Genomic DNA, 26,887 nt, shown 5'->3' with positions numbered 1-26,887 from the left:
CAAAATGTAACCCCACAGCCTTCACACAGAGAGCACCTCCTGTTATACAAGCCTGCTCTACCATGTTGCTGACCCCAGTGCCCAGCCTCATCTCTGATGCCCTGTTGAGATACAACATGTACCGCTCCTACTATACTATACTATACTATACTGGCTGGCTGTGCCCCATAGAGCCATACACACTTGTCAGCCAGCACTGTGAAGATCAATGGCAAAGTAGAAGATACCAGACAAACACTGACAACAATTTAAGGCTCCTTCTCCAGCTCAGTATAAAGCTCTCTCAGGTTAAGCAAACCACCATCAGGGATTAGTCGTTCAGAACTCAGTATGAATCAAACCCAAACCACAGCTTTAACCTTTACATAACTTGGAAGAGAATTTATAGCCTTTTGCAGTTCACCAGAAACGCTGTATGGTCTTTGTCTCATTCCAGCTCATCCTTTTAGCTTTCTGTACACTTGGCCATGGTTTGATAGCTTGTTATATATTTTTGATGAATATTTTAGGAAAGGCAAGCAAAAAATGTATGTGTCAAAAATGTTGGACAATTTTAAAATAAAATTGCAGATATAAAACTCTTTTGAACTTGACATGGGTGATGCAAATATTGGACCCTCTTTTACCCCTTTAACTGTGGCAATCCTTATGTGTGAATGCAGGCCTGGGCAAAAAAAAATGCTGCTATCAAGTAATTTATGCTTGGAAATAAAAGACTGACTTTCAAATGCATCACTGCCTGAAGCCAGGCATTGGGGGTGATTTGATTCCACTTTGAGATAGCGAGATACGTCCAATTCCCCTTAATAACATGTCGGAAATTGTGCTACAACAGTGGCTGTCTCTGCCCCTCTTCACTGAACTGATCCTCAGTCCTAAAACATCGGTGCCAATGAGGTCCTGTGTTTCTTATCCCGATACCAACCCTGTCTCATAAATGTCCACCCACATAACTGCATTTTCATTTTGCAAGGAACATAGTGTATGTCTACAAACGTGCATATTACACAATCATGATAAACATTTCTTAGTTATAAATACAGTGACTACCACCATTAGGTTAAGGCGCAAAAAGCACCTGGTTATGGCTAGAAAAAGATCACGGCTTATAGCGTCAACAACCACAAAGAACTCACATAATTGGGCACTGCTGAACTTCATTGCTATTGTGATATTTCGAAAAAACAAAAAACAATCTTAATTCCTTATGAAGCAAGTTCCAAGAATGCACTTAAAGCTGTTGTGGGGACATTATTTTGTGAGACAGGTTGCCCATAAACAGACACAGTGAGGCCTGTAGCACTGGCGCCCGAGACTCACAGTGTAAGCAAGTCTGTTGATGGGGTGGGAAATAATGACCAACTGTGAATGGTGAGAGCAGCTGCCACTGCATGAATAGTGACCTCGGGCAGGTACAAATATTGGAACAGCAAAGTTTAACTTTTTCTTTGTTGCTGAGGTATAGCCTTTAATTATGTCACAGTCCATTGCCCCACAGTGGATGCAGCCAATCTTGCCTTAACCTTTAACATATTTTTAAGGCATTTCCTTCCTGTAACTTTTCAAATATTTTTTAAGAACAGCAAGCTGTAACTCAACCTCTCATTTATTTTGCATGATATTGACATCAATTTTGTTTGTGGAAAACATGGCTTTGGTGGAGAACAAAATAAAGCCTTGGGAGATGCTGCAAACTTTTTAAACGGAAAAAGCTATACACTACACAACAACCACTACTTTCTGATCAGTAGGTTTTACATTATATAGATGAATGGTATGTTATGGTGGCAACATGACTACTGAAGTATTATTGAAATTTCATGGTCACATGGAGAAATTATTAAACAATAAAATTGTGTTTTTCTTTGGCTGTAATTGTAAATAAGCGGTTAATTATGATAACGCCATTAACCAAGGTTATTCCTGTGTCCCAAACTTTACGGCTCACTGTTCTAGCACAAGTGGGTGAGAGGGGGCGGTATAGTGGTCATAATGTCTTTCATCATTATCTGTTTCTGCAGGCCATAGACGGACTTCAGAATTAATGACCGTGATGAATGTTTTTGTGACCACGCAAGAGGAGTTGTGTGTGTCTGAACTTGTGGCACTGAAATGAGCTTATTAGGGTGTGAGATGTACTTACAAGAGTGTACATACTAAACAATATGAACATGCAAATACAACACACACACACAAAACACCTCCACAGTGAAGGTGAGCAGGGTGAAGTTTCAAGAGTCTCCTGCCCTTTTCTGAATCACTTCAGCTAAAGCCACTCTTGCTTTATCACGGTGTGCCAGCCTAACGCTATCTGTGCTCCGCTGAACCAATTAGCATGTCATTAAGATAGCTTATTCCAGCATAGTAAGTATAGAGGTGGGACTACTGTATCTGTGCGAACAGAGAGAACTCAGGGCATCCCATCTCAGAGAACGGTAGTCTGTGCTTAGCGGTGGGCGTGGTGCATGAATACAAAAGCACCTGTAATAATCACAAAAGACAATCTGTGCATCATATTTTACATGTAGTATTGCTAGTGGCTTTGCAATTTTCAACAACACCCATACTGGTTACCGGTGATCATTATGTGGTTATCAAGAGTAAAGCAGCACCTTGGCTGTTGGACAAGACAGCGTGATGAATTTTAATCAAATCATTTGAATGAACACTGAGGATACTGCCACATTTGGTGATCATAATAAACATAACCCTTGACGGCAGGGAAATTAATCAAAACTAAAGTGGTAGCAGTCAAATATTTTTGAAGAAATAACTTCCACAAGTGAATTCAGATATTAAACTAAACCAACCTGGGATTAAGGGAATCAAAGAGCACACATCATATTATCCAGATTGAGCAAGATAATAAAATCATCAGATCATAAAAGTCATAAAATCCTCATTCTGCTGCCTTGGGCCAAACGACTGCCACTAATGTATTAGACTACATGGCATACATTGGTGCCAACAAAGTCATTCACTGACAGAGAAAACTAATAAAGCATTCACACACACAATTATTTAGCCAAATCTGCAGGTGCCTGACAGAGCTGAGAGAGGATATGGCTCTCTGAGGTCAAACAATGTGTCTCCAATCACACAAAACTATTCAGTAAGTGGATGCAGAGCCAAGTGTTTAGTCATGCTCTCAGCTCCTGATATGGCTGTATCTCCATGACACTCTCAGACACAGCAGATGATTCAAAGGGGTAGACATTGACTTCAAAAGACCAGTGCTGACTTTGAACACCGTGCCAGTTGCACACAACCATCAGCAGCACACAGCAAATTTGTGCCTCTCTTGGCCACAGATGCAACACTTGGCAAAGTCTCTTCATTAAATACTAGAACATCATGACATCATGAAGAAGTAACACGGTAAAAGACAGCTGAAGTACCGCCCCCAGTTGGTGTTAGCTTCTGTTCCAATAGCTGTCAGTATTCCAGCATAGGTTTTTTTTTTTTTTCATCACTTTGAGCGAAGTATACAGTTCACACTCTAATTGGTTATCTGGTTATATAAAGTATAGAAAGTAACACTTTCTAAAAAAGTGCCTTTGAGATGTTTTTACACCTTGATTGTCTTGTGCCCTTTATAAACTAGGCATCTGGGTGGAGAACAGCGTTGGAAACAGAGGTGACAACAAAGTCACAACAACACCTAACGTCTGAGAAAACAAAATTCTTGATTTGTTGAAACAAACATGGAAGTGTTTGATCTCGATCCTAAATATTATATCTGGTTTTCTCCAGCAGCTTTGTTTATATATCCTTCAGAACTACATTTCCTGGTGCAATTCAATTTAAATCCTAGTACGAGTAAATGTACATCAAAAATAACACAGCAACTTAACACAAATTTCCACCAAAACTTTGTGAGAGACGTCTACATTTATATAAAAAAAAGGACCAAATGACCAAATTTGCTTGATTTACATGCACACTTGTGTTTCAGCCTTTTTGAAAAATGATAAGTTAAATGTCTTCTGGACAAGGCAAAAAAAAAAAACTAGCATTTGAACTACCATGTGCATGTAAAGTAGGGTTATAAACCAGCAGAGGTAGCACAAATATAGTTAACATTCTGCTTGCCATGTCTGTGAGATAAAGCGGGTCCCAATACACAAAAATGTAATTCCCATTTAAATGAACTGCTCAAAAGAGCAACCATCCATCTCACTGAACTGAATGACAATTGACACCTCAATGTTGTCATGTCAAAATGTAGCCTTCTGAAGTGATATTCATTCACACAGAATAACACAATCATACGAAACACACACCCTACTGTATGCATTCCTAATAATCATCTGACATTTGTCACAAATCACTGTTAAATCTCTCGTCTTGGCTTAAAATGAAATGTATTATCAGGTGTCTTAAATGACAAAAGCAACCAAGGAAAACAGATCATTCACAGAGCAGGAAAACGGGATGTAAACAGCTGTTTTGGGAGTGTCATCTGCACAGCTTAGTGCTTAATACTAAAACCCAAACCAGAGTGATGTTGAAAGGTGAAATCTCTACACGTCAATTTTTTCCTGAGCAGTGCAGCAGAGCTTATTATTGACTTTGAATGTGTCTCAAGTGTTCAGTCTGTGTCAGTAATGCTTGGCTCCCTGGCCCTCGAAATGCTTCATTAAAAAGCTTGGCCATCCAGAGCACATCCGCGGCAGCCAAATAGAGTGTCAGACCACATTTTTCAACTGCAGATTAAACCTTTGCAAGTTTGAATTAAACCAAATTAGATCCGAAAATGAGAAATAATCCAAAGCCAAATAAGCGGAGAGGTGAGCAGCCTGTGACCAGGAGGAAACTCGTCCCAACACATTATGGATGACTGGTTGTGTTGGACTGCCTGCATTCACTTATACCTTTTTGAAGACATTAGAGTTCCCTGCTGTCTTGTTTACATAATAACCACATATTCTATGGCTTTTATTTGTGTGGCAGATACAGGAACACTGAGGATGACCTCCAATATTCTTTCATCTATGTGATCTGAAGGACCACTCTTGGGCTGACGGCTCTCTAGATTAAAGCATCTGCCCTCTCTGGCCGCAGCAAGGCTGTTTATTCTTCCACAAGGGAAGTGTAGATGCTTTTAAGAGTAAATTTCACGCTGGCACTGGGGTCCTTTATACACTGGTGAGTGCATCAGGGCTACAGTGTGCTGGGGCCTGGGAGATAAACTCACTGCTAATCAATCACAGCATCCATCCCCTTCTCTCTCTCTCCCTCTCTCTCTCTCTAACAGATACACACACAAAGTGTCACTGCTCTTTCAATCAGTGGACAATTACAGTTCAATTGCCATTTGTGCGACTGCAACAACCTGCCATATTCGCATGCTTCTCGACAGGATCACACTCATGCAAAGATATAAACAGATGGACATAAACAGACAATGCTTTGTTGTCAGTATGTGGGGGGGGGGAGGAGATAGGTGATGTGAGGTCCTGTATTCTGCCACCCCAGTGTGTTAGATCTACAGCCAGCCCATTTTACTGAAATTCAACCACAATAGCACATAATCTTTCTCAAAGCAGAGCCCTTATCATGGCCCTGAAATGATTCGCCTCTGTGGACGCCCACAACATAGGCTCCACGGAGCCAGAGGTGAGAGCGTAGAGCAATCTAGTCCCATTGTTCTATGCATGATAATCCGGCCTTCAAACCTTTCATTCTCTCCACGTATTGGAAAAGCTGTGTACAATTTGCGATATAAGCTACTGCAGCAACACTGCAATTTTGCAAGCCTTTTGATATGGCAAACAACGGATAGTATAACACTTCTCATTCAAGGCCTTCTTTATTGACTGTAGGCTCTTGGTGTAAGACAAGATTGTGTAGTTAACAATTGTCAGCTGATGAATTTTCTATGAGTTGACACAGCCTGAAACAGAAACATGTCGGTTATTAATCATGTTGACACTGGGTGTGTCAATTGAGTAAATGTGCAGTGATGAATTGGATTTCTAAACATATCAAACAAGACAGTAAGCATTCATCTTAACATTTAATGTGCAAACGAAAGCGACATTAAACGCAGCATGCCCTCCCTCCAGGCATTATGAATTTATTTTGAATATGTATTAATATTCTGCTCAAATTCTTTACCTCAGATTCATAAAAACTAAATTGACATGATTAAAAGGAAATTCTTCACATAGTTTATCCCTTTTCATAACTGTTTCAGGCATCGAGTGTAACTATTCACTGAGTGAATGCAGATTTGAGAGAAGACCTTCTGCCCAGTTTATCATTCTGTGGTTTGATTACAAGGTTTTCCAAAGTGCAGGACATATTGCTTTGCTCCGATGTTGTTCAAAGCTGGTTCGAAAAAGCTGAGAAACCACAGCTTGTATTGGCAGAGTTTTAGTTTTGGCAAACAGTTTTCAAGGGAAGCCTCCCTCCATAGATGTCTCCCCCTCTCCATTAAATGGTAATATATTCCACTTGATCCAGCCAAACCAGAAATAGCCGTCAGTCAGCATATAACAAAACTGTCTCGTCTGTACGAAAGTGCAGCTACTGTGTGGAAAGTAGCAAACGTGGATGTGGAAGAACTTATTTACCATCAGCAATAAGGTATATCACAAAGTGTTGATGGATTTCACAAGAAGAGGACAATCAGCAATCAGCGGGTAGAGAAAGGAGCTGTAAACATAACACATCAATGGCAAAGTCATCCAGCAGCTCAATATCATCACAACATCACCAACACCAGCTGAGGGATGTTGTAACACTTCAAGCTGTGAGCTTTAAAAACACCACAATCCACAGTGACAGGTATAAACATTGACAGAGTAAACAGAGATGACCCTTGAAGGTTACCGTCACTAAATGACTCGCATCACCAGTGTTCTGTACAGTATCAAACAGCCTCCTGACGACTGGACAAAATGTCATAATGAGCCGTTAATGAAAATGTACCACTGTGACACATATCATATTAATGCATATTACCAAAAGAGATAATTCACAACATTAAAATCGGTAAGTGGTTTTAATGTTGTGCGTTAAACTTAGCCCTAGCTTCAATTTGGTCATCATCTATCATCATGAACACATTAGTGCTGAGACCTGACAAGAAAGCCATAATACTGTATTTTATACAGTATCATACAGGGTATCATATATTGAATATACACAAAACAAATTTAATTGCTTGTTTAATTCAATTAGATAATTATAATAATGTTCCTTAAACAAGCACACTGGAGTGTGTTTCTCTCACTTTCTGGATAACAAGGCTGCAATGTTGGCTTGACTGTGGTAAAGACTCTTACAACAGTGTGCTGCTCAATCTTCATCAGAAGTGGCTTTGAAATGAACAAGTTCACAGCCATTATTCACAGGGGAGATGGATTATATTAAGTCTATTTGTGGTTATTTTAAATCATTTCTCTTTGGCTCCTCAGTTATAAACAAAAATTGAAGATGATTATCTGTTAGATTTTACCATTGCACCTGTTGTTCACTTGATTGTGTTTATATGTATTTTTTTTTATTTTATTTTCCTCAAAATACAATCTGGTGAAAATGTATTTTGGAAGATGTTTGGACTTCATTTCCTCGGAGGGATGGTCATTATTTATTTTAAACAAAACCAATTCCAGATTATTTCATCTGATGTGTTTCTGTTCTTCTGGGTTTACTAACACTCCCCAGCATAGACCCAACAGACAACAGACCATTTAAGGCCCGATTAGTCTCAGACTGGCTTTTAATTTGATATGCATGCAGAGTACAAACTAAATGGTTGATCATGCGAGGCAGATGGATAAGTCTTATACAGAGATGTGGAGGAATTAGTGGCTCCGTGTTTTTGCTCTGGTCCAACGATCTCCACTCACAGCAAATCAACAAAATCAGAAAATAGGTAGAGCCTGCACAAATGCATTTTCAGCTTGGGACTGACAGTAGTTCGGTTTGAATATGCATGATGTCTTACCATATCAGAATTATCTTCAATCCAACTTTTTACTGTTTTCAGAGCGATGTCAGCTGCCGGGTCATTCGGGAAGCCTAGAACAGAGAGAGAGAGAGAGAGTCATTAATAGTGGAAACAGCCTGCAGATATAAAAGGGACACATTAACAAACAAAAGAACAGAAAGACAAACTGATATCAGGTAACAGGATTTTAATAAATAAAAAAATAATCATATAAATATAAATACTGGAGTGAGTTTGAAGCTGCGTTACAAGCCTAACTGCATGCCTTGCACCGAGCTACGAGTTAAAGGATACATTAGACAAACATGGCCCATATTTTCAGTTGTGACCGACGTGATTCAAGCTTTAAAAGGAAATGCTTTTCTATTCTACAACCCTCGAATTCCAAGGACCACGGGTTGCAACAGACACCGTCTTCCTCTAACGACAGAGGTCAAGACCTCAATCTCAACCCACATCAACTGATACAAAGGCCAAAGTTGTAACCTGTTGGTTGTTATATCCTCAAATATTTTTCTTGGGTACAACTATAACAATCTATGACCTATGAAGCTGGCTTACAAGTACTGCGGCGACCTCTGCCCTTCAAGTTAGATGTTATAATACAAAATAAAAAGCCACAAAGGTCTAGCCTAACATTTCCAGAATTCTTTCATTTCAGACCAACTGCTGTCAAAAGCCTCTCAATAACATTTCTACAAATCCATTGAATCTACTGCGATGGCAGTGAAGATGTACTGTAGGTTACCTCATTCACAGTCTGACTACTGTTGTGTTCACGCTCTCGCTCTGTGTGTATTTCTCTCTCTCTCTCTCTCTGTCTCAGTTTTAAAGAGCTTAGCTGAGCTCCTGTTCAAGCTCTGGTAGAAGCGAGATGTGAGCCGCATACCAGTCGGCGATGACCGCCTGTCTGCTCCCACGGCTCTGTTAGGCAGTATCTGCAGACAGTGCACAGCCCGTTCACGGCTCCTGCCCTTCAAAAGCTGCCCCGAGAGCTGTACACTCAGAACCTAATCCAGCATGCCAAATCAGTTTGCAGGTCACCTAATTCCGCTTGTCTCCACAACACACTTAACCTCTTCAGTGATATCACTTTGTCTGGTGATGTTTCCTTTTTTGAAAACTGTTTGCACACATATGCAGGTGTACCAACACTTCAACTCACACATCAAGTAAAGTTGACAAACAGATGTGCAGAAGACAAAGAAAAGAAGGAAACTAGATCCGTGGAGACCAGGAACAGCTGTTAGGAAAGAGCATCCATGATGGGAAAGAGGTGTTACAGACGCAAGCACATGAATAAGTAACACAAATTTGTAAATTGTTAAAGAAGTAAGTAACTTACTTTGTGCTTTTACAAGGCACCATTATGTTGTGCAAAAAAAACACAGGCCTTCATCATTGTGATGTGATATTTTGGTCACTAGCAGTGGTTCGGTGCCATTTAGTACATTTAATCAATCTATTCTGTGTGGAGTTTCTACAAATGCTCTATTGATTTAAGAACCATACCTATTAATCATAGCAAGTGTGAAAAGACGAGAGAGGGTGAAAGGAGGTTAGCTATACAGCCAGAGGAAAAAGATAAAAGCAAGGAAGGATGGTAAACAGTAAAAAAAACAAAAAAAAACAAGAGAAAGGATGGGACACTGAAAAAAGGGTCAGTGCTGCTGGGGGCAGCTCGCCAGAAGAACTCTGCTCAGCGGTAACATGACTAGCCCAAGGTCAACAGCAGCAGCTCAAGTGAATCGACAGCTCTTTCTCATCATTTGTCTCTTTCACCTCTCCTAACATCTCCTCTAAGTGTGTCTCTGTCCCTCTGTCAGCTTGGCCAAGCACTGCATGTTCAAATGTTGAAAAACACAGCCTTTTCCTCCACCTCTGCTGGTCACAGTAATCACCGCACTGTTAATGACACAATCAAGTTACAGGTTTAAAAAAAAAAAAAAGAAAAAGAAAAAAAAAGACCTTAGAACAGACCTGAGAAGTGAGCCGACTGTTTTATATTGTTGTTTGTTTTATTTATATCGTGTAGTTTTTTTTTTTTTTTGTCTTCTGCCCTCAACAACCTCCTCTTTATCCTCTTTTGCAGTGTGGAGGGTTTAGTGTAAAGTAATCTGTCAGGAGGTCGAGATCTGGCATCAGGACCTCCAGGGTCCCCGCACTGCTTGGTCTGACTCTATCTTATGCTGGGAATATGGACGGCTCAGAGAGATTTGTCTTGGTGAGGCACACTGATGGGATGTGTGCAGCGCAGTGCCACTGATGAGGACTCAGGTGGTGCAGTGTTATTTCTGCTGATGGCTCCTCTACTTCATCACCAGGCAGAACACAACATCCAGAGAGAGAGGGAGACTAAGGCACTTGCCATGTGAACGAAGCGTGAAGGTGGCACTATGTGTTTCTGTATCTGTATCGTACATACAGTACAGTGTTATATCAGCTTGATTTTGGTAATTCAGGCTTGTGACCAGGAATAATTTATTTAACCATTAAGTCTGCCCTGGGAGAGCAAGCTCTTTTCAGTAGTTCAGAGTTCTTCCAATCATTTGACGTCTATGACTATTTTTAAGCCCCAATCAAAAAGTATGAACAACATGTGAGCAGGAATAATTTCCTTTGAAATGAAATGAAGGGTTCAATTACATCCATGTCTCCACATCAGCACAGTGAGTTATACCAAAAGGGAATCTTAAAACAGAATTCACATATTCTATCCTGTGATCTTGGACACGTAGGGCCTTTGTTATAATGAAGAAAAAGAGAGCACTAAAAACACTTTTATCGATCCTGGTAGTGAATGTAACTTTAAGTATTGTCTATGAAATTAGAAACTAAAGGTGCTTTGGATGTTCTTGGATAAAAAAGCACAAACAAAAACCAATGTATTCAGTTTATAATGAAGCAGCTCCCAGCTTTCATCAAAGATATCTCTGTGAATCTGTGAAAGTTAGAAGCTCATGTTCAAAAATATCCTCTTAACTGGAACGCAGGAAAAATAATATAAATGTGTGTTCTGCCTTAGGGAGGATTTTTGCTTTAAGGAAGAAGAAAGCCCATTGCTCTCCCTTTTGCCAACATGGCAACTATTTCATATGCTTACTTTTCCTCCAAACTTGTGTAGCTAAGGTGTTTTACTGTGGTGAGAAGGAGTGAGAAGTATGGCTACATCGCCTGATAAAGCAAGGAGTAGTGCAGTAAGTCATCAAGTTGAATGCATGTCTGCACTATGATGCATTCCCATGGTTTGTTTGTTTGCAAATATATAGGAAACACAGACTGCAGACCACACCACTTTTTGTTTTTCCTGAGTGAGCTTATATTGTGAAAAGAACACCACAACAGCATGCTGCTATTTCGGGTTTCACCATTTCTACTTTTTTTTTTTTTTTTTCTGAGCACATTTTTTATGAGGCTTGTGTCTGACCAAATTCGAAAAAGAAATACAAAGTACGAAATCATCCTGGTGGTCCTACTCCTCTCCTCAGTCGGTCAAGTTCATGTCTCAACACTCGTCATTCATTTTGATGAGCTGTCTACCTCACACTAGCACATAGCCTGAGGCTGAGGTGTCTGCACTTGTAAATTCCTGATGGGTCTTTGAAACGGCACAGTAAACATAGGAAATCTGTTATAGGAAAAATAACAAAAACCAAAGCAAACACTTTCGATTACATTTTTCTAGGCTGAGTTTTTATTATTTTTTTAAAAAAAATATTGACCACATGTATCTTTTAAAAATATTTATGTTAAGGAATATTTGTGTATATATATATATATTTTTTTTTATATACTGTATATATTTTTTTAAAAGACTGCAGCTCGGATAAGTGTTAAAAAAAGAGAGGGGGCATGTTGAAAAATATATGAATACAATGTAGATTAGTTGATTGTGCTTTGTGCACCAGGATAAAATCATTATTATGTATTGCAGGTGTGAAATTAGCTTGTTAAAAGCAGCCGTGCCGTGTTTTCCTCTGGAAAGGGAGGGGGGGAGAGGGTTGTCACCCCATTAAGGCCCAGAGGAGAGGTGAGGTGACCCGGGTGGAGGACAGAGTAGTGCCCCAGGACTCTAGATGCCAAAGAGTTGGTGTCAAATTGCTTGGAGCGCCTTTCTACACTAACACTGGGACATGGCAGGGCTGTGACCATGACCGACTTTGCAGCCCACAGAAGGAGACAGAGACAAAGAGGGATGGGAGGATACTGTGTGAAGAAGACAAGCAGAGAAAAGAGGTAGAGAAGAAAGAGAGCACCCTCTGTGGCACAACAGAGGATGACCTTCCTTGGAAAACATTCCATATAGGTGGCGCCATGCTTTGTCCTACATGCTAAAATTAACAACGGACATTTCTCCTTTTTTAAAAACAGTCAGAAAAGTGTATGATACACAAACATTTAATGCTCAGCCAGGTTTCTCAGAGTCCTAAATCTATTGCCCTGTGGCAATACATTACATTTGGCTTGTCATCCATGAAAATGGTAGAGGGAGGTCTAGCTTTGAGTACAATGCATAATGTGTGACTAAGGTAAATGGAGTTCACATTGCCTCTGAGCATACACTCTGCTGCCCACTAATACAGCATGTTGCTACCATGTACCTTTCCCAGCTGGGCTATACGCTCACTAAGGGGACTTCCTGGAGCCAGGAAGGCATCACTGTCATGAGATAAAGTGCCATGGATGTCTACAAATTTCCTAATCCCAGACAGGGATGAAGAGAGCCAGAATATGATGCTGGTTGAAGAAAAAAAAAAATCTCCTTGACATCTTTGAAGTAGCAGACAATACAGTGGAATGGCAGAGTGGATATACTGGGAGAGCTTGGCTGGATTATATCCACATCTCACATAGCCACTCAGAGCTAAAAGTCCTCTGTCAACAATCCTTAGCTCCATCACATAGACAGTTGAGTCAAAGATTAGCAGTAAGCAGTAAATAGAGCAGCAATTTATCCTAAGGAGAGCAGGGGTGTTTTTGTGTTGAGGGCCTTTGATTGTTCTGATAAGGTTATAAATGCACATCCGATGACACCTGTCAAGGAAATAGTAGTTCACGTCCTTGCTTTTGTGTTGTGTAAAGTCAGCCTTTTGCTTCATGCTCCGATTGATCACAGCAGGCGCCTCTGAACCTGTACGGTTCATTACCATGCTCCTGGAAAGTGGTCTTTCAGCGCTGGCAATGACATAAACACCACAAGGCTGGGAGGGCTAAACTGTCAACAATGCTTCATGAAATGAGATTTTTATGTTTATGGCTTTACTTGAGTTAGTGTCTCTGCCTATGTGCGACATGCATGTGTGTCTAGGTGTAAGAACGATCTGTGAGGGAGAAAAAAAGACTGCAAGAGACACGAGAATGTATGGGTGGGAAGACAGGAGAGCAGAGATACAAGAAGAGAAAATGACCTCTCTAAGTTGAAGTAGTTGGACTCTTGGCACTGATCTTGTGAGACATTGAGAGGTGTCTCCTCCGTGGAAGGAATAATCCATTTATACCTGGGTACCGTGGCTATGATTGATGTGCAAACGGGGGCAGCACTTAATAACCTCTATCATGCCGGGTGACCTCACGGCCCATGGTGGGCACTAGTTTGTTTATGGGTGGTACCTCCGACACACTATTCGTGCAGAAATTCTGTTGTGGCTAATGGGCTGGACTGAGGGATTGGACTGTCAGTGCAGTGTGAGCCCTCATTTTTCTTTCCAAGCGTCTAAGGTACCCCTGCGCACCCCTGTTACACCCAACCTCCCTGCTCTGCGATCATCTGTCAATGGTGACTGAGTCTCCTGGAGAATGGAGGCGTGAGAGACTGTGTCAATTAGCATTACCTGTCCTGACAAATCTGTTTTCCTCTCCACAAAGGTCTCGGATAACTTGTTCTTGATTCCCCTCTGTCATGATGTTGGGGGCACACTAGTTGTTTTCCAACTGCACTACAAGTGTGTAAATAGGTCAAACGCACATATAGTGCCTGCACAGGAGCATGACCATGTCCACACATATAAAAATATGGCTATAAACATTCTACAGAGAGACAGACAGAGAGGCAGAGGGACTGGGAAGGATGTGAAGTTCACAGTGAAAAGCTTTTGTTTACTTTGTTGAAATGGACGCTGACCTTAAAGGTTATCTAAAATGTACAGAAAATGTCAAAACACCTGACAAGATAGCAGGGCCTGCTTTTGGAGCATGGGTGTTCTCAGGGGGGCAGAGGGAGGAGTCATAGACAACAACATCACAGCACTGTACTTTCTCTGCTTCCTTTGAAGGTCCCGCCTCTATTTGCCCTCTGCATGCTGTGTGAAGATCTTCACTCTTAATCAGCTGTATTGTTATGTGGAGATGCCATAATGGCAAGCACTAAGCTGTTTATTTATTGAACAGGCTGTTTAATCCGGCCTCACCCCTCCCCACTGCAAGTGTGGCTCTGCTTTGATGTGAGGAGCTGCTGATGGAGTGCTATGACCGGCTCCCACTAGCTATGAAGTCCACAGCACTACAGTGAAGCACAATAAGCAGTGTCCTCATCAGCATCAAACAGAGACCCCGCTCTCTTTTGTTTGTCAAGGCTATTTTTATGACACTTCAAAAGAGTAACTTGGCACTGTCTATTTTATTCCCTCAATTCAACCAGTATAAAGTGTCATTGTACATGTACAACATGTTACATGTAGCACATGCTTACATGTACATTTTAAAATTATTATTTTGTTGTTTGCCTTATTTTTAATGCTTGTCATACTTTTTGAGCTACTGACTTGTGACAGTTTTTTAACGTCACTAATGAGTCAAGCACTAACAAGTGAACAGTAAATCTGCAGCAGATTCTGGGCACTAATGAGCGTCTAATGACTTTTCATAATCACCATGAGGCAACACCAAAGTTTTTTGTTGGCAAACTTTACAGAAAAATGGTGATGCAGGATATCACATGGCCACATTAATGCACAACATGCAGTAGGACACTCCTGTGGAAAATAGGGAAATATGAGAAGAGGAATGAGTTTTACACACATGACTGCAGACATGAGTGTCAATAAAGTTGGAAGAGAAAGAGAGAGTGCACTGAGAATTAGAGAATTTACATTTTTGTCATTGACACTTTATCATTAACCACTCTGAGATGCATAGACAGCTGGCATAGACAGACAGACAATACGGAGGAAGATTAGGTGAGGAAATTGTGAGTTGTTGTGCGTCGCATGAAAAAAAGATGGCTGGAAAATGTTCAATATCCTAAGAGAGAAGAGTTCCATCCAGCACAGAGTGCATAATTACAAACATCTAGTGATTTATAAGCACAAAGGCTGTTTTTATCACACACACGAGGCTTCACACACACGCACGCACTCCAGTTTCTTTCTTTATTTCTCTGCCACTTGGACTATCTTGTATTCCTCCACAGGCATGGAAATTCAACTGTGACTCCTGTGACTGTCTGAAGATTTCTAGTCACCCAGGACCTTGTATTTTTATTATAAGAAGGCTTCATGTTACAATACAGGAGAGAGACATGTATGCACATTTAAAATAACAAACCTTCCTTTACACTTGAACATTAGCATTGCACGACCCTGGCTCTTAGAACTGGAGAGGAACCCTATAATTAATGTTATTGGTAACTCCTATGTTTGTCCCACCATTCCATGCTGAAAAAGACCTGCTGTGAATAAGGTCTATTATGCCAGGCTTATTCCAGACATGCTTTAGTGTTATATACACATGCTGTATGAGTGAAAGTCCCTGACAGTTTGCTAATATAGAACACCGACTTTCAGTCACATCATTCCAATCCAAATGCTAATGATCAGAGGATGTGAGAGACATAAAAATAACAAAGCTGCCCTGAGAACTCTATAACAAACTCTGTTATCACAGACATAACGTCACACACTGTATTTTATTAAGGTGGTGGTTTTTGCCCAGTATGTGCAAACTATCGCTAAGAGATTAAAAAAAAAAGCAATAGTGTATGTTTGGAGCTTGTTTTAATGAGTCCAGCAACAGTTTGTCAGGCTCTATAATCAGTGCATTCTAATCAGTAACTGTTTTTTGAGATGTTTAATATTTCAGCGCGCAACTCGCTGGCAGCTGACAGTTAATCACAATGGAGGGTTGATATGGAGGAAGACTGATGTCTTAGGATGGAAAATGTCTGGCTTTATTAATACTATTCAGAGGAAAACAGATGCAAGGCTGTGCGTATTTCTGATAGCAGCTGATATATTACTGGTATTTTTTTTGCATAGACATTTGACAAATAACGAGCAATAGATCTCAAAGCTACATGTTGCACATAGTATTTTTGAAGATCGCTCTACTTTCTTGCAGTCAAACACTATCTGACTGTCATGCTATCACCAAAAATACATTTTAATGCCAGTTGTAAACGGGGTACACATTTTACAAAATCCCCGCTCTTGTAAAATTGTTTTAATTTTCCAGCCTGTAATAAGTTCATGGGCAATGAATGGTGAAAAAAAGGTGTATCACTTATCAGCCGATCATTTTTATACTGTATATAACCCAGTAAGTTTCCCTGCATTTCACATTATTTTCCATCAAACCTTCAAATCCTTTTTCATTCAACAAATGTGAAATGTTTCAATGTGACTTTGTTTTAGTCTAATGAGAACACCAGCTCCTTGCCAGCAATGTCTTGCTGCATATGAGGCCTGGTCCCATAAGAGAGCAGAAGCATAGTGCAGGGTCTACATTGTGCTCACCTTACAGTATGAGGTTGTGTCTTTGTGCAACACGGTGTAAGGTTAACTTATCGGTGCTCTGTTTCAAAGTCAAAGCCTTGTAAATATAGTAGCTATGTTATTTTGTACTTGATGCTTGCAAAATCATAACATGTAGAGATCACACAACACAACAACTTAAGATCAAATTAAAATAAAAACAGGAGATATTCAACTCACCATAGATGCCTGTGGATATACATGGGAAGGCCTGTGCAGAAAAAAAGAGACAAACATTTGATAAATGGTATTATTTTTTGTAAACAAAATAAAACCCACAGCAGATAAAATATGATAAACGACCGAAAATAAACATCGCACTGCAGTATACAGCATTTAACTGCAGCTACACTCGGACAACTCTTTACCTTTATTGTTTACTTCTACTGCTTCATTGCTCAATCCCAAGAGGAGCAATTTACAAAAATAACATTTGTGCAAATCCCTACAATACCGAATGCACAACAACATTTTTACCACACTCTGCACAATGCACAAACACAAACACACATTTTTTTACTGTGTATTTTTCGGTTCTGGCTTTCCCAGACAGACGCATTAAATCAGTTCTAGACTTGTAAAAACCTATTTACACACACACACACACACACTCAATGGATAATCATGATCACTGCTGTGTTTAGGAGGTTGCTCGACAAACTTTTATCACATACAGTTGCTTCAATGAACGAGACGGCCATTTAGTACTTATTGCCCATACTTGTTGTCCATAACAGTCGTAGTTTGCAAATGTTGCCTGAGGGCACAGTGGATTAGACTCATGTGAATTCATAGGTGTGTGTGTGTGTGTGTGGAGCTCTCTGCTTAATAATCTCCAGGCCATGAATATACAAATGAGGTTGATTGATCCTGTCTGTTGCCTACAGCCTAATACACACAGACCCTCTGTTCCATCGATATGCAAAGAACTTACCCAGAGGCCAGGGCAACTTCACTGCTCAAATGCCGCTTCAGCCTAATGATACACATCTTTTATTTCATGAATTTACATCTATAGACTAATTTCACGCTGCGTAAAGTTGAGGAAAACTGACAACAGTGACTCAGCTGTGTTTAAACAGCAACACTGCTGTCACAGCAGGGGACTTTTCAGGGCCTTTGATTAAAATGAGTAAGTCAAAGGAACACAAATCACAGCCATCGCTGCCACATTTGGATCAATAATCATTAATGTCCCACCAACCACCAACATGCGAGGACACACACACACACACACACAAAAAAAGACATCAGAATAAAGATTATAAAGGTTTACATGAACTAAAGAGCAAAAAACACACATATTTATGGCCGTCTTTTCCAAAAAGATTATAAAAAGTAACCACCTTGTAATAGTTCTTGCTTTGTAGCACTTTGCAGCAGATATATTATTCAAGCATGGCTTCATAGCTGAAAATAGTTTCATTATTCTTTACTTCTGTGAGCAAATATATTATGATGCATAGGCCTTGCTGCATCCGTCCCTATTTCACATTCATCTTTTTAAGTATATTAATAAACAGTAAAGAGAAAGGATTTTTTTTTTCAAAGGGCCCATTTGTCCTGAAAAGCAGCTGAATACGTGCTTTACTTCCTACATTCATCAACAGGCGTGGTCGCAACATTAATATAATAAGATGGCAAATAAAAAAAAAAAGAAGAGACATTTCCAGTAGCAGTCCACAACTGATGTTGTGAATATAGAACAACAAAACACCACAACGATTAATCAAAGAATAAAACCCATATGTCAGTTTCTACTAAGTCAAACAGTTTGCTGTGCCACACTGACCCTGTCAAGTTGTTTTCTCAATACATGCTGTTGCAGCAGCTGTGGCAAGCTCACTTTGTTTTAGAACTCAAAACGCAGTTATTAAATATGAAAGACAAAGACAACAAAAAATGTCACCTCATATAATTAAACAGACAAGTAGTCCAGGTCACTGATTTTGCGCTGCTTTAATCTCTTCAACTGACAGATAAAGGCAAAATAAACAGAATTCACATCTTAAGAATAGATATAGATGTCTGAAGGATAAACTTTTTATTTCATTTTTTTTTTTATCCATAGCATTGCACTCCATGACACCCTCTCTGAGATCCAACAGTCGGTTTGTCCTTGCTTTAAGCGGAGGAGGAATGAGCCGCTGTTTGAATTCTTATTTACCAGTTTTAGGTTCCACCTGTCAAGGTGAATCTTCCTTCGTTGGGGTGATTTAAATCTTTGACCAAAGCTCTGACCTTTCCAGATGACTGTCTAGGTCTGACACAAACCACGGATGATGAAGCATGGAAAAGCATGGCCATTTTTAGTCCTGTGCTCAGCTTTGCACACATACAGATGGATATTGAGACTGAGAGTAGAAAAATATCCAAAAGACTCCAATATTTATAAATAAACAATAACATTGAAAGACGAGGAAACATATGAACAGATGCTTCATATACTGTAGGAGCACTTACAATCCATTAAATCAAAGCAGCATCTTGATATATATATTTATTTATTTTTTTTACCAGGGAAATACTTTTGGGTACTGTCTAAAGGATGCCAGGTATACGTTAGGTAACAGTCAATACAAATATGAATAAAAATATCTCTTGGAGTGGTGTAACAATAAGAGGAAAGTAAGAATGAAGATAACCCTCATTTTCTGTCCATGCCACAGCTGCCAAACTGATCCCAAGCACAAAGGCTTGCTATGCTCTCTCGAATGCTCTGGCTACAATAACACCTTAACACATGTCAGGCTGTTTGAATGACATACCATCAGCGTAATCATTAAAAAAAACCTTTTCTGTTAGTTCCACTAAGAAGTATCGATTTCCCTTGTGCGAAATGCATCCGGTAATCACTTAACTGTACGCTGTAAAGATCTGACATCTTTGTGGCACACGGTGATGTTTAAGGGACAGTTATTGCTAAAAGCAAAAAAAAAAAGACGTATACACCCAATAAAACTGTAAAGCCTGTCTTGGCATTCTCTCCTTCATCCATAAATGAAACAATAAAACACTCTGAGGTGTGCATGAATTATAATCTCACTGCCAATCAATGTCTGTGAATATCAACGTGATCCGAAGTATCCAGGTGCATGAAAGCTTTAGCTATTAAATACGTACGTCTAATGCAATTGTATGCACTGGGGTGGAGAATGATTGTTTACTGTACTACAACAGATGGGTCAGTCTCACTGAAACTGTCCATTGTTAAACACTTATATTCCTCTTTTAGAGACAAGAAACACACGATTGTCGAGGTCCAATCATCTGTTGGGATGGCGTGTACGCCCCAAGTGAATGAAAAAAACAAACAAAAAAAACAACCTTCGATTTTAATAACCACAGCATCTAACACTTCAAACCTTTTTTTCCTCCATATCAACACTAAGCCACCGTAGAAGCTATTTTGATAGTTGTTAGCATACCTGTGTATCAACTTACACTCCATAAGGTCTAGTGTTAATTAGGACAGTCAGCGGTATCTATGCTGTCATGACCTATGATTCTTAGTTTAGGTTATTATTTCTATCTCTGGCTGCTCATTAGAAGTGAGTCAGCATGTCCGCCTGCACCCTTTGTCTGACATGTTGGCTTGTTGCTGATTTTCTTTGCTTAGGGAATGTTCAGAAATTGGTCACCGGGGAAATTATTCTGTTGCTGGAGCTCCTCCCTAATCTATCACAAAGCTTAAAAGTGGAGCACCTTTCCTCTCAGTTTCTCTGCTCACTTATTCAGCTCGCAGTTTATTAAATACAGCGCAGACAGGCCACATTGTTTATTGAAAGAAAAAAAATGTGTAGCTCCTGAACAATAGTGGCTCGTTTTAATGCGCGTGGCATTAATTACAATTCCCAAGCATTTACTGTGATGTTTTTACATGGCATTGGATTAAAAAAAAAGAAAAAGAAAAAAAGTAACAGCTTGTTAAAACAATGATTTATCGACTTTAATGTGTGACTACAGTTTTCCAAAGACAGTGCTCATAAAACTAATTCACTGTTATTCCACGGAGATCATGATAGCCTGCAGCTTTCAGTCATTTGTTTAGCAGCAGGAAATGACACAGTAAAGATGGCTCAACCTGTGGCAAAATATGGCCGTCCTGCTGTAGCTGTCACCCTCCCATGCTGCAGCCACTACGGGGTAGCTATGAGCAGTCAGGTAAAAGTAAGTAAACCATAGATGGGCACAGCGACAATGGGATCCTGCTAGGGGAGTACCTTGTCTCAGCTGGCTGAGTAAATAGCAGTGAACCCAGGGTGCTGCCCCCGTAGTTTGAAGCCCCCTAGCCTGTTTGCAAATGGAAGCTATACTTATAAATCACAGCTGCAAGGGGAGACCTTGTGCAAATGCAACCAGAAGTATGTTATTATTCACCACAGTTGCCACACTGTGGTCTTACATCGGAGTATCACAACCTGAAACTGAGACATCCTCTGTGTTGACTGCTATAATTCTTTAAGCATGTAGGTCATGTCTGTCTAAAACACCTGCAGTAAACCTGCTGCTGCTGCTGCTGCTGGAACAGCACGTCATGGTTCATCAAGGATGGGGAAATGCAAAGGGTGAAAAAACCTAAACGCTCAAGTCCCACCAGCCATTTTTATATTTGCCGTAATGACGTGTAACTATTATTATCACGATAATAATCCGACAGTCCATTAAGGACTAAACATCACCATCATTCCGAATAACAGCTTATTTATGTTAAGATGTTTTTATATATGGCTCGGCTACTGAATGATGGAGAATCCATTATATGAACAAACCAGAATAAGAAACTCCTCTGCTCCTCTCGGGTCTCGTCTGCAGTAAACTATGAAAATATGCTGCCACCACCTAAATAGTTTCCCTAGGCAACAGTAGGTAAAATCTAACAGAAAGGAGATCAGTGACAATCCAGACTAAAAGACACTGAGAAACATTACTACAACAACATGTTTTTGTTGACATCTATTGTGCTTGGTAAGTTTGAGTCTGTAGCAGAGATGAACAGAAATTGCAAAGAGGATTATGATGTTTCCAGTGAAGAATTACGACAGAGTATATGGGCTAAACTGAAGGGAAATCTTTCAAGAATAATGTAATATTATGAGGGAAAAAAAGTTGTAATATTAGGAGAATTTCTTTCAAGTGTATGAGATGTTTTAAATCATTATTTCATTAAATGTATTATTATCATTAGATAGCAACAGCACACGGATGTAACTAGTGGTAGGCTTGCAGTCGACCACTACCAACCAATTTCCTCCTCCACAAAAGAGACCATGTCCTCCAAGTCTGTGTGATTCTTTCTTCAAAACAAACTCAGTTTCTGGCACAATCTTTTTAAAGTCCTGACCAAAATATGCTAAATACACTTTATTCTCATAATATGACAACTTTATTCTATTTATAAAATTCTATTTATACACAATGCAGTGTTTTAACCTATACCAAATACATTCCTTAAAATTGTGTTTGGGAATGTCATTTTAAGGAGACATGGTTGAATAAAGCTCAGGGTGCCCTCTATTGGTTTCTTCATTGCACTTAGTTCCACCGTGCTCATTCCATCTGTAATACATGCAATAGATGCAGCGTAGCAGGTGTAAATAGACAGGCTGCAGTGTGTCCCTCGGCCAAACTCATGACAAGAGTGAGATGAATGGATAGAAGGGGAAAAAAAAAGGTGTAAATGCTGCAGCCAGTGGGTAGGGCATGAGCAGTGGAGCAAACACAAGCAGATACTGGACTGATGGCTGTTTGATTCATTGGTCCATGACCAAACTGTATGGTTGATCAAACTGAAGCCCAAAGCTACAGTGTAGCAGCACACACTAAGAGGCTTTGGAAAATAATTAAATACAATAGTCAACTTCATTGGGATCAAAAATGCATCTCTTGGAGTTATAAAATAGTAATGTGTGATACTTTTAATATTTAAATATATGTTGTGTTGTACTAGTATATTGAATGCATAAATACCACCGACTTGTACGCTTAAAATTTTCTCTTTTATTATTCATATCAGTGTGAGTTCATGCAGAGGTCTGCTGGTGACAGTCAGTGTTAAAGACGGAGCCTTTAGACCGGCATGAAAACAACCATACTCATACAATCAGATATCTGCTCGTATTTATGTACAAGGACATGTGCTTTTTTATCAGTTGAAATTATATCACTGACCAGAGCGACAGAGAAGAAAAGATGGTGAGACAAACCGACTGACTTAGATATGACCTGCATTCCAAGTTTCAAAGTAGGTAAGGAACAAACATTATATATATATATATATATATATATATATATATAAAATTTACTGATTACTTACAAGCCTGTGATTAATTAAATCAAGGCTCATCAGAAGATCAGAAAGTAGAGGGTTTTCGACTACCACTTACAGTATGTGTTTGTGTTGTCTAATCAGAAATGAAATGCAGTGTTTGTTTTAGACAGGCCTATTATTACGCGTATGACACATTTAACAAAAACCCTTCCTATTTCTCTTTGATGTGAAAGCTGTGTTGTCCTATACCAGTGGAGAGTATGCTATAAAGCCTGAAGGCTCGACATTACTGAGCTTGCATCATCAGCCATTATTCAGGTAATTTCATTTTTCCCCTTCATTTGGAGACCAAACTTTATTTGTTCCCCGTACGAGAGCTTTACCGTTTGAATACCGGCTTTTATTTGACAGTTTATGATTGCCAACATCCGTCTCCTTTTAAGGCCTTGAACTTTACTTTGATTAAGATCCTCACGCTGATATGATTATAAAGATCTTATGATTTTTTTTATTGTATTTATCACAAGGGCTGTGACATTATAAACAGCGGGAGGCATTTTGATTGAATCCAATGATGGAAGCTAAGAAAGACGCAAACAAAGGTAGATGAGATAATTCTGAGCAAAACGATGGATTCGCATATTTGAACCTCAACACCCGGCAGTGTAGAAGACATTACTCAATAAGCCCCGGGGCCTGTAAAGACCGTGATTATTGCATTAACTGCATAAGAAATGTAGAACATGTATGCATATGTGTAGCATTAGATATTATCGTCATTTCAGTGACCTAAATTACAGGCAGCATTATATGATCAAATCAGTGAATACTGAATTATGTCTGAATCAAACTGCTGTTTAGTGAAGTAAATCAAAGTGAGGACAAAAAAAAAAAAAAGCAACATATTAAATATCCCTCGACGGGAGGAAGGTAAGACCAAGGTACAAATGGATTCCTGAACATTCATAGCCTGTGTCAAACTGCATCTGTGGAGATTAACAGCATATGGCGTTGGGAGGTTAGAATTATCAGTAATCCTAAAATATAGCCCATGATTTGTGCTGCGAGAACAGAAGATTCCCAAGTGGTTGACCTAAATGAAAGTAAAATAATAATTAGGGGGCATTTTTCATGAGACATTACTTTAATTTCTATGCATAAATCAACTTCAACAGCACATTTAATCAGAGAAAAGAAAAAACGGGCTTTCTGGTCTTGCAGTATGTAATCATACCCTTCCAGTCTAAGGTTACTAATTAAAAAAAATGTTTCTTTCAAGGCATCCTTCAACACTTCAAAAACATCATATCAAAGTGGCTTCAAAGTCAAAATCCCCACTCTGGTTTTTGACGTGACAGAACAGCATACATATAAGGACAAGTGACTTACTGCATGGCCACAATGATGTTCATGTTCATGACTACAAGTTAGGGCGATAATGAATAAATATCTAATTGAGATTTTTTTTTGATTCGCAATATGAGAGGGAGTGGTACTTTTTACACATTCTCATTTTCAGTTGAATAATACATTTTAAATGATGATCGTGTGATATTAATTTTGTGCAGATCTGTGAGAAACAAAGATGTTTTCTTCAGTCAATGTGATGTGTACAGGCCACACACACATTTTGGCTTTAAGAAATATTGCGCCTCAAGCCGTATTGCGATTTCAAACAAATGTCGATTAACTGTTTAGCCCTACTACAAGTGCATCTGAACTTTTGAGACAACCTGACACACATACACAAGCACACACGTACATCGCATTCTTTTTAACGCCTTTATATTTTTTATATTTTTTTTCTTTTTTCCTTTTTATACATATGTTTCAGTTTATATTTAGACTGTACATAGAATTGCATGCCTCTTATGTTTCTATCGTGTAACATATTCTGGAGCTGCTGAAACTGTGAATTTCTCTGTGAGATGAATAAAGTATCTATCTATCTATCTATCTAACCTGTCCTCTAAAACAGCATGCATGCACAAAATATCTTTTTTGCATGAATTGGTGGATCAGTTAGAGAACATGTATCATTATTGATCCCTCACATGGGACTTTCATAAATAAAAGCTATTAGCAAATTTGTGTGTGAGATTTAGCAGTGGCACATTTGTTTGGGCAAAAAAAAAGCCACATGGATTCAGATTATGTCACTTAGCCACATGTCAGATATACAGTATATTTGATCTGGGACCACATATGTATTTAAGTGACACAAATCTGATTTGAAAATTGGTTTGTGTGATTAGGTTTGTGTTGTCCACACAGCTCTGAGAAAATCATATGCAGTATAAAACAAATAAAAAACACCTGGCCTTAAAACACATCCACTTAAAAGACACGGGTATCTTTAATTGCAAACAGCAAATTTCAGAAAGATCTGCATGAAGATGCTGTGTGAACCAAAAAGCACAGTGAGTTGGAATAGTGAATAAAGGTAGGAAATCTACATGTCGGGGTGAGTGGTAGTAAGGCCCTCTACAGTGTCTTTCTAATATTCTGACCAAAGAGGCTTTAACAGAGCTAACAAGAAAAAGCGGTCATCTAAAGACAGCATGGATAATAGATGAAAATGGAAAAGTCTATAAATGAATGTGGTTAAAGTAATATTAATATTTTTGGTTGGTCCTGAAGTGGGTAAAACTGTATCAAGTTAAAACAAAAATGACTTAAGTATATGGTCAGCACGGTGGCAGGCATTAATCTGATTAAGAAAGAAAATGGAAAAATAAAATCATAATGAATAGTCACGACGCTGGTTGCATAAAGAAGTCCATTATAAAGTAAGTCTTGGAGAAATAGGCTTCTGCCCACTTGATTTATAATTTAAGTTAATAATTTCCTGGGAAGTTAATCATGTCAATTGCTAGTGTCAACTCTTCTTCAATAGAAGATGATGTCACTTTTGAAAATGATATTCCCATTTACACAGGAATGGATGACTACCTCACTGAGGTATAGACAAAGTTGCCAACTTAACATTCAGGCAAATTAAGGGACCCCATATCCCATTTTATTAGACTTTTTTTAATTCCTCTCTAATTGTATAGAATGGAAAAGCTAAATAAAATATTACCCAGAAGAACAAAGATGTTGGCTCTCAACAGAATTATAAGGGATGATGAAATAGGCCATAACCACATTTCCCAAAGCACTACATACAAAATAAAAACTAATGTTTGTTAAGAGACACAAGCTCATTAACTGCAAATCGAACAGAGCACTCTGAACTGATGCAGTGGTGACCTCATGGAAGCGTGGTAAGTACATAATTATTATTGAATCAGATACATTTTCCAATTAGGACAGTAAATGTTTGTTTGGTTTACTGTAAGCAAAAAAAAAAACCCAGACAGCCTAGCTTGGGTTAAGTTTGTTTCTTTTGAGTTATTCTTTGTGCCTCAGGAATAATTACTGCCAGACATGAAGCTTCGGAAGTTTTAGTCAACTAGGAATTTAATGGACTTAATGAACTCTCTTTGTTAACGGAAGCTGAGCAGGATCTGAGATTGCCTTCATCGCATTCAGCTGCACAACTCCAGTGACAGCACATTCCATTTGCATAGTACCATTGATAAAGTCAGTGTGACTCAGTGTCATTGTGGAATAAAAGTGCAGCCAGATAGACGGATGACTTGAATTATGGATAACTGTATGACATGTTTTTGTGGAAAGGATATAGCTGTTGTTTTCCACATCTAGTGTTTATGTATATGACTGGGCTCAATCTATACTGGATGCACAGGGATGAAACTAATAGATGTTCTGATGGAACGCTTGGTGAAGTTAGACAATAACATTAAACAATTTGAAATAATAATATTGCATAACTGTAGAGATGTTTCACTTTTGCACATCTCACATGCACACATCTGTTGTAAGAACTCGGTCTTGTATACCAGA

General features: G+C 39.2%; 1 protein-coding gene across 2 annotated transcripts in view; it reads right to left on the bottom strand.

Annotated features, from left to right (window-relative positions):
• The window catches only part of macrod2 (mono-ADP ribosylhydrolase 2), a 357,104-nt gene that overhangs the window by 70,108 nt on the left and 260,109 nt on the right, over nucleotides 1-26,887 (bottom strand). For both annotated transcript variants that reach the window (XM_058651020.1, XM_058651021.1), the window contains exons 7-8: nucleotides 16,888-16,918; nucleotides 7,958-8,031 (exon numbers count right to left, since the gene is read on the bottom strand). In XM_058651020.1, the coding sequence (XP_058507003.1) occupies nucleotides 7,958-8,031; nucleotides 16,888-16,918 (105 nt within the window). The remainder of the gene's footprint in view (nucleotides 1-7,957; nucleotides 8,032-16,887; nucleotides 16,919-26,887) is intronic.

Source organism: Solea solea, chromosome 15 (genome assembly GCF_958295425.1).
Source record: "Solea solea chromosome 15, fSolSol10.1, whole genome shotgun sequence".
NCBI lineage: Eukaryota > Metazoa > Chordata > Actinopteri > Pleuronectiformes > Soleidae > Solea > Solea solea.
Note: the sequence above shows the minus strand (reverse complement) of the source record. Positions and strands in the feature narration are given on the sequence as shown.